Source organism: Rhinoderma darwinii (genome assembly GCF_050947455.1).
Source record: "Rhinoderma darwinii isolate aRhiDar2 chromosome 3 unlocalized genomic scaffold, aRhiDar2.hap1 SUPER_3_unloc_3, whole genome shotgun sequence".
Taxonomy (NCBI): Eukaryota; Metazoa; Chordata; class Amphibia; order Anura; family Rhinodermatidae; genus Rhinoderma; species Rhinoderma darwinii.
The window spans coordinates 697545-709385 of record NW_027461746.1 but is presented as its reverse complement, the minus strand read 5'-3'; the positions used below and the strand labels follow the sequence as shown (position 1 = coordinate 709385).

The 11841-nt window shown below is 26.4% G+C and overlaps 1 protein-coding gene across 1 annotated transcript in view; it reads right to left on the bottom strand.

The window, feature by feature from the left end:
- Positions 1-11375, bottom strand: part of POLR2A (RNA polymerase II subunit A) — a 54477-nt gene extending 43102 nt beyond the window's left edge. The window contains exon 1 of the mRNA XM_075847380.1: positions 11184-11375. Within this exon, the coding sequence (XP_075703495.1) occupies positions 11184-11270 (87 nt within the window). The 5' untranslated portion in view covers positions 11271-11375. The remainder of the gene's footprint in view (positions 1-11183) is intronic.
- Between the last annotated feature and the right edge of the window lie 466 nt (positions 11376-11841).

The following is an 11841-nucleotide window of genomic DNA, read 5'->3' as shown; positions in this document are numbered from 1 at the left end:
GAGATATATATATATAATAACCGGACATTATACAGGAGATATATATAATAACCGGACATTATACAGGAGATATATATATATAATAACCGGACATTATACAGGAGATCTATATATATATAATAACCGGACATTATACAGGAGATATATATATATATAATAACCGGACATTATACAGGAGATATATATATATATAATAACCGGACATTATACAGGAGATATATATATATATATATATATAATAACCGGACATTATACAGGAGATATATATATATAATAACCAGACATTATACAGGAGATATATATATATAATAACCAGACATTATACAGGAGATATATATATATATAATAACCGGACATTATACAGGAGATATATATATATATAATAACCGGACATTATACAGGAGATCTATATATATATATAATAACCGGACATTATACAGGAGATATATATATATAATAACCGGGACATTATACAGGAGATATATATATATATAATAACCGGACATTATACAGGAGATATATATATATATATATATAATAACCGGACATTATACAGGAGATATATATATATAATAACCAGACATTATACAGGAGATATATATATATATATATATAATAACCGGACATTATACAGGAGATATATATATAATAACCGGACATTATACAGGAGATATATATATATAATAACCAGACATTATACAGGAGATATATATATATATATAATAACCGGACATTATACAGGAGATATATATATATAATAACCGGACATTATACAGGGGAGATATATATATATATATATATAATAACCGGACATTATACAGGAGATACATATATATATAATAACCGGACATTATACAGGAGATCTATATATATAATAACCGGACATTATACAGGAGATATATATATATAATAACCGGACATTATACAGGAGATATATATATATAATAACCGGACATTATACAGGAGATATATATATATATATAATAACCGGACATTATACAGGAGATATATATATATAATAACCGGACATTATACAGGAGATATATATATATATATAATAACCAGACATTATACAGGAGATATATATATATAATAACCGGACATTATACAGGAGATCTATATATATAATAACCGGACATTATACAGGAGATATATATATATATATAATAACCGGACATTATACAGGAGATCTATATATATAATAACCGGACATTATACAGGAGATATATATATATATATATAATAACCGGACATTATACAGGAGATATATATATATAATAACCGGACATTATACAGGAGATCTATATATATAATAACCGGACATTATACAGGAGATATATATATATAATAACCGGACATTATACAGGAGATATATATATATATATATAATAACCGGACATTATACAGGAGATATATATATATATATATATAATAACCGGACATTATACAGGAGATATATATATAATAACCGGACATTATACAGGAGATATATATATATAATAACCGGACATTATACAGGAGATATATATATATATATAACCGGACATTATACAGGAGATATATATATATAATAACCGGACATTATACAGGAGATATATATATATAATAACCAGACATTATACAGGAGATATATATATATAATAACCGGACATTATACAGGAGATATATATATATATATATATAATAACCAGACATTATACAGGAGATATATATATATATAATAACCGGACATTATACAGGAGATATATATATATAATAACCGGACATTATACAGGAGATATATATATATAATAACCAGACATTATACAGGAGATATATATATATATAATAACCGGACATTATACAGGAGATCTATATATATAATAACCGGACATTATACAGGAGATCTATATATATAATAACCGGACATTATACAGGAGATATATATATATAATAACCGGACATTATACAGGAGATCTATATATATATATATAATAACCGGACATTATACAGGAGATATATATATATAATAACCGGACATTATACAGGAGATATATATATATAATAACCGGACATTATACAGGAGATATATATATATAATAACCGGACATTATACAGGAGATATATATATATAATAACCGGACATTATACAGGAGATCTATATATATATATAATAACCGGACATTATACAGGAGATATATATATATATAATAACCAGACATTATACAGGAGATATATATATATATAATAACCGGACATTATACAGGAGATATATATATATATATAATAACCGGACATTATACAGGATATATATATATATATATATAACCGGACATTATACAGGAGATCTATATATATATAATAACCAGACATTATACAGGAGATATATATATATATAATAACCAGACATTATACAGGAGATATATATATATATAACCGGACATTATACAGGAGATATATATATAATAACCAGACATTATACAGGAGATATATATATATATAATAACCGGACATTATACAGGAGATATATATATATAATAACCAGACATTATACAGGAGATATATATATATATAATAACCGGACATTATACAGGAGATATATATATATATATAATAACCGGACATTATACAGGATATATATATATATATATATAATAACCGGACATTATACAGGAGATCTATATATATATAATAACCGGACATTATACAGGAGATATATATATATATATAATAACCGGACATTATACAGGAGATATATATATATAATAACCGGACATTATACAGGATATATATATATATATATAATAACCGGACATTATACAGGAGATATATATATATATAATAACCGGACATTATACAGGAGATCTATATATATATATAATAACCGGACATTATACAGGAGATATATATATATAATAACCGGACATTATACAGGAGATATATATATATAATAACCGGACATTATACAGGAGATCTATATATATAATAACCGGACATTATACAGGAGATATATATATAATAACCGGACATTATACAGGAGATACATATATATATAATAACCGGACATTATACAGGAGATATATATATATAATAACCAGACATTATACAGGAGATATATATATATATAATAACCGGACATTATACAGGAGATATATATATATATAATAACCAGACATTATACAGGAGATATATATATATATATATATATATATATATAATAACCGGACATTATACAGGAGATCTATATATATATATAATAACCGGACATTATACAGGAGATATATATATATAATAACCGGACATTATACAGGAGATATATATATATAATAACCGGACATTATACAGGAGATATATATATATATATATATATATATAATAACCGGACATTATACAGGAGATATATATATATATATATATAATAACCGGACATTATACAGGAGATATATATATATATATATAATAACCGGACATTATACAGGAGATATATATATATATAATAACCGGACATTATACAGGAGATATATATATATATAATAACCGGACATTATACAGGAGATATATATATATATAATAACCGGACATTATACAGGAGATATATATATATATATAATAACCGGACATTATACAGGATATATATATATATATAATAACCGGACATTATACAGGAGATCTATATATATATATATAATAACCGGACATTATACAGGAGAGATATATATATAATAACCGGACATTATACAGGAGAGATATATATATATAATAACCGGACATTATACAGGAGATATATATATATAATAACCGGACATTATACAGGAGATATATATATAATAACCGGACATTATACAGGAGATATATATATAATAACCGGACATTATACAGGAGATATATATATATAATAACCGGACATTATACAGGAGATATATATATATAATAACCGGACATTATACAGGAGATATATATATATATAATAACCGGACATTATACAGGAGATATATATATATAATAACCGGACATTATACAGGAGATATATATATATATATATATATATATAATAACCGGACATTATACAGGAGATATATATATATAATAACCGGACATTATACAGGAGATCTATATATATAATAACCGGACATTATACAGGAGATATATATATATATAATAACCGGACATTATACAGGAGATATATATATATATATAATAACCGGACATTATACAGGAGATATATATAATAACCGGACATTATACAGGAGATATATATATATAATAACCGGACATTATACAGGAGATATATATATATAATAACCGGACATTATACAGGAGATATATATATATATAATAACCGGACATTATACAGGAGATATATATATATAATAACCGGACATTATACAGGAGATATATATATATAATAACCGGACATTATACAGGAGATATATATATATAATAACCGGACATTATACAGGAGATATATATATATATATATATATATATATAATAACCGGGACATTATACAGGAGATATATATATATAATAACCGGACATTATACAGGAGATATATATATAATAACCGGACATTATACAGGAGATATATATATATATAATAACCGGACATTATACAGGAGATATATATATATAATAACCGGACATTATACAGGAGATATATATATATATAATAACCGGACATTATACAGGAGATATATATATATAATAACCGGACATTATACAGGAGATCTATATATATATAATAACCGGACATTATACAGGAGATATATATATATATAATAACCGGACATTATACAGGAGATATATATATATAATAACCGGACATTATACAGGAGATATATATATATAATAACCGGACATTATACAGGAGATCTATATATATAATAACCGGACATTATACAGGAGATATATATATATATATATATAATAACCGGACATTATACAGGAGATATATATATATATAATAACCGGACATTATACAGGAGATCTATATATATAATAACCGGACATTATACAGGAGATATATATATATATAATAACCGGACATTATACAGGAGATATATATATATAATCGGACATTATACAGGAGATATATATATATAATAACCGGACATTATACAGGAGATATATATATATATAATAACCGGACATTATACAGGAGATATATATATATATAATAACCGGACATTATACAGGAGATATATATATATATAATAACCGGACATTATACAGGAGATATATATATATAATAACCGGCCATTATACAGGAGATATATATATATATATAATAACCGGCCATTATACAGGAGATATATATATATAATAACCGGACATTATACAGGAGATCTATATATATAATAACCGGACATTATACAGGAGATATATATATATATATATAATAACCGGACATTATACAGGAGATATATATATATATAATAACCGGACATTATACAGGAGAGATATATATATAATAACCGGACAGTATACAGGAGATCTATATATATAATAACCGGACATTATACAGGAGATATATATATATATAATAACCGGACATTATACAGGAGATATATATATATAATAACCGGACATTATACAGGAGAGATATATATATATAATAACCGGACATTATACAGGAGATATATATATATATATATAATAACCGGACATTATACAGGAGATATATATATAATAACCGGACATTATACAGGAGATATATATATATAATAACCGGACATTATACAGGAGATATATATATATATAATAACCGGACATTATACAGGAGATATATATATATAATAACCGGACATTATACAGGAGAGATATATATATAATAACCGGACATTATACAGGAGATATATATATATATAATAACCGGACATTATACAGGAGATATATATATATATAATAACCGGACATTATACAGGAGATATATATATATATAATAACCGGACATTATACAGGAGATATATATATATATAATAACCGGACATTATACAGGAGATATATATATATATATATATATAATAACCGGACATTATACAGGAGAGATATATATATAATAACCGGACATTATACAGGAGATATATATATATAATAACCGGACATTATACAGGAGATATATATATATAATAACCGGACATTATACAGGAGATATATATATATAATAACCGGACATTATACAGGAGATATATATATATATATATATAATAACCGGACATTATACAGGAGATATATATATATAATAACCGGACATTATACAGGAGATCTATATATATATAATAACCGGACATTATACAGGAGATATATATATAATAACCGGACATTATACAGGAGATATATATATATAATAACCGGACATTATACAGGAGATATATATATATAATAACCGGACATTATACAGGAGATATATATAATAACCGGACATTATACAGGAGATATATATATATAATAACCGGACATTATACAGGAGATCTATATATATATAATAACCGGACATTATACAGGAGATATATATATATATAATAACCGGACATTATACAGGAGATATATATATATATAATAACCGGACATTATACAGGAGATATATATATATATATATAATAACCGGACATTATACAGGAGATATATATATATAATAACCAGACATTATACAGGAGATATATATATATAATAACCAGACATTATACAGGAGATATATATATATATAATAACCGGACATTATACAGGAGATATATATATATATAATAACCGGACATTATACAGGAGATCTATATATATATATAATAACCGGACATTATACAGGAGATATATATATATAATAACCGGGACATTATACAGGAGATATATATATATATAATAACCGGACATTATACAGGAGATATATATATATATATATATAATAACCGGACATTATACAGGAGATATATATATATAATAACCAGACATTATACAGGAGATATATATATATATATATATAATAACCGGACATTATACAGGAGATATATATATAATAACCGGACATTATACAGGAGATATATATATATAATAACCAGACATTATACAGGAGATATATATATATATATATATAATAACCGGACATTATACAGGAGATATATATATATAATAACCGGACATTATACAGGAGATATATATATATAATAACCGGACATTATACAGGAGATATATATATATATATATAATAACCGGACATTATACAGGAGATACATATATATATAATAACCGGACATTATACAGGAGATCTATATATATAATAACCGGACATTATACAGGAGATATATATATATAATAACCGGACATTATACAGGAGATATATATATATAATAACCGGACATTATACAGGAGATATATATATATATAATAACCGGACATTATACAGGAGATATATATATATAATAACCGGACATTATACAGGAGATATATATATATATATAATAACCAGACATTATACAGGAGATATATATATATAATAACCGGACATTATACAGGAGATCTATATATATAATAACCGGACATTATACAGGAGATATATATATATATATAATAACCGGACATTATACAGGAGATCTATATATATAATAACCGGACATTATACAGGAGATATATATATATATATATATATAATAACCGGACATTATACAGGAGATATATATATATAATAACCGGACATTATACAGGAGATCTATATATATAATAACCGGACATTATACAGGAGATATATATATATAATAACCGGACATTATACAGGAGATATATATATATATATATATAATAACCGGACATTATACAGGAGATATATATATATATATATATATATAATAACCGGACATTATACAGGAGATATATATATATAATAACCGGACATTATACAGGAGATATATATATATAATAACCGGACATTATACAGGAGATATATATATATATATAATAACCGGACATTATACAGGAGATATATATATATAATAACCGGACATTATACAGGAGATATATATATATAATAACCAGACATTATACAGGAGATATATATATATAATAACCGGACATTATACAGGAGATATATATATATATATATAATAACCAGACATTATACAGGAGATATATATATATATAATAACCGGACATTATACAGGAGATATATATATATAATAACCGGACATTATACAGGAGATATATATATATAATAACCAGACATTATACAGGAGATATATATATATATAATAACCGGACATTATACAGGAGATCTATATATATAATAACCGGACATTATACAGGAGATCTATATATATAATAACCGGACATTATACAGGAGATATATATATATAATAACCGGACATTATACAGGAGATCTATATATATATATATATAATAACCGGACATTATACAGGAGATATATATATATAATAACCGGACATTATACAGGAGATATATATATATAATAACCGGACATTATACAGGAGATATATATATATAATAACCGGACATTATACAGGAGATATATATATATAATAACCGGACATTATACAGGAGATCTATATATATATATAATAACCGGACATTATACAGGAGATATATATATATATAATAACCAGACATTATACAGGAGATATATATATATATAATAACCGGACATTATACAGGAGATATATATATATATATAATAACCGGACATTATACAGGATATATATATATATATATAATAACCGGACATTATACAGGAGATCTATATATATATAATAACCAGACATTATACAGGAGATATATATATATATAATAACCAGACATTATACAGGAGATATATATATATAATAACCGGACATTATACAGGAGATATATATATAATAACCAGACATTATACAGGAGATATATATATATATAATAACCGGACATTATACAGGAGATATATATATATATAATAACCAGACATTATACAGGAGATATATATATATATAATAACCGGACATTATACAGGAGATATATATATATATATAATAACCGGACATTATACAGGATATATATATATATATATATAATAACCGGACATTATACAGGAGATCTATATATATATAATAACCGGACATTATACAGGAGATATATATATATATATAATAACCGGACATTATACAGGAGATATATATATATAATAACCGGACATTATACAGGATATATATATATATATATAATAACCGGACATTATACAGGAGATATATATATATATATAATAACCGGACATTATACAGGAGATCTATATATATATATAATAACCGGACATTATACAGGAGATATATATATATAATAACCGGACATTATACAGGAGATATATATATATAATAACCGGACATTATACAGGAGATCTATATATATAATAACCGGACATTATACAGGAGATATATATATAATAACCGGACATTATACAGGAGATACATATATATATAATAACCGGACATTATACAGGAGATATATATATATAATAACCAGACATTATACAGGAGATATATATATATATAATAACCGGACATTATACAGGAGATATATATATATATAATAACCAGACATTATACAGGAGATATATATATATATATATATATATATATATAATAACCGGACATTATACAGGAGATCTATATATATATATATAATAACCGGACATTATACAGGAGATATATATATATAATAACCGGACATTATACAGGAGATATATATATATATATAATAACCGGACATTATACAGGAGATATATATATATATAATAACCGGACATTATACAGGAGATATATATATATATATATAATAACCGGACATTATACAGGATATATATATATATATAATAACCGGACATTATACAGGAGATCTATATATATATATAATAACCGGACATTATACAGGAGATATATATATATATATAATAACCGGACATTATACAGGAGATATATATATATATATATATAATAACCGGACATTATACAGGAGATATATATATAATAACCGGACATTATACAGGAGATATATATATATATAATAACCGGACATTATACAGGAGATATATATATATAATAACCGGACATTATACAGGAGATATATATATATAATAACCGGACATTATACAGGAGATATATATATATAATAACCGGACATTATACAGGAGATACATATATATATATATAATAACCGGACATTATACAGGAGAGATATATATATATAATAACCGGACATTATACAGGAGATATATATATATATATAATAACCGGACATTATACAGGAGATATATATATATAATAACCGGACATTATACAGGAGATATATATATATAATAACCGGACATTATACAGGAGATATATATATATAATAACCAGACATTATACAGGAAATATATATATAATAACCGGACATTATACAGGAGATATATATATAATAACCGGACATTATACAGGAGATATATATATATATATAATAACCGGACATTATACAGGAGATATATATATATAATAACCGGACATTATACAGGAGATATATATATATAATAACCGGACATTATACAGGAGATATATATATATAATAACCAGACATTATACAGGAAATATATATATATAATAACCAGACATTATACAGGAGATATATATATATAATAACCAGACATTATACAGGAGATATATATATATAATAACCGGGACATTATACAGGAGATATATATATAATAACCGGACATTATACAGGAGATATATATATAATAACCGGACATTATACAGGAGATCTATATATATATATAATAACCGGACATTATACAGGAGATATATATAATAACCAGACATTATACAGGGGATATATATATATATATAATAACCGGCCATTATACAGGAGATATATATATAATAACCGGACATTATACAGGAGATATATATATATAATAACCAGACATTATACAGGAGATATATATATAATAACCGGACATTATACAGGGGATATATATATATAATAACCAGACATTATACAGGAAATATATATATAATAACCGGACATTATACAGGAGATATATATATATATATATATATAATAACCGGACATTATACAGGAGATATATATATATATATAATAACCGGACATTATACAGATATAATAACCGGGACATGACGGTCCCGGTCTCCCCGCTACATCTCTGCCGTTAAGCTTCCGGGTATAGTCCCGCCTCTTACCAGTTCGTCCGGGCCTATCACGCCGAACTGTACCCGCTTAATCATACGAAGCGGACAGGCGCTGTCTCCGGTCGGTAGTCCGTGCATAGTCGCGGTGTTCGTGGGACGCTGAGCGTTTATCTACTTTACACAGAACTGGGTCCTTGAGACCCGCGGCAGCGATTCCCTTCCAGAGATCAGTCACCGCTGGCGCTCTCAGCGCATCTGAAGCTCAGGCGCGATCTCCTCCTCTTTATATAGACTAGTAGGTTGTGCACGGGGTTGCTTTCCCCACATTCCAAGGGCTCTAGACTAACTTCTCAAACGTGATTGGTGGAACGCGCCTAACCTGACGAAGGTTTGTGCGCATGCGTGATTGCCAAACAAGTTTGGCTATTTCCGGCTGTTGACGTCAGAGCTGTAGGCAGGGCTTTGAATTCTACGGATGAGATAAGAGCAGGGGGCGGGTCATACATGATGATTGGCATTTCTCCTAACCCATTGCGTAGCGGTTTCGTCTAGGATGCTCAACCCTGTTCACAATGCGCATGCGCCTCGTGGCACCCTAGAAAATGGAGACTGTGCTGCGTTGTTGTTGTTGTTCGTCTTGGGGAGTTTTCGGCAATGTCCGCTCAGATGTATTGTCGTGACCGGAGACACTTCTGGCTGTCAGCGGAGA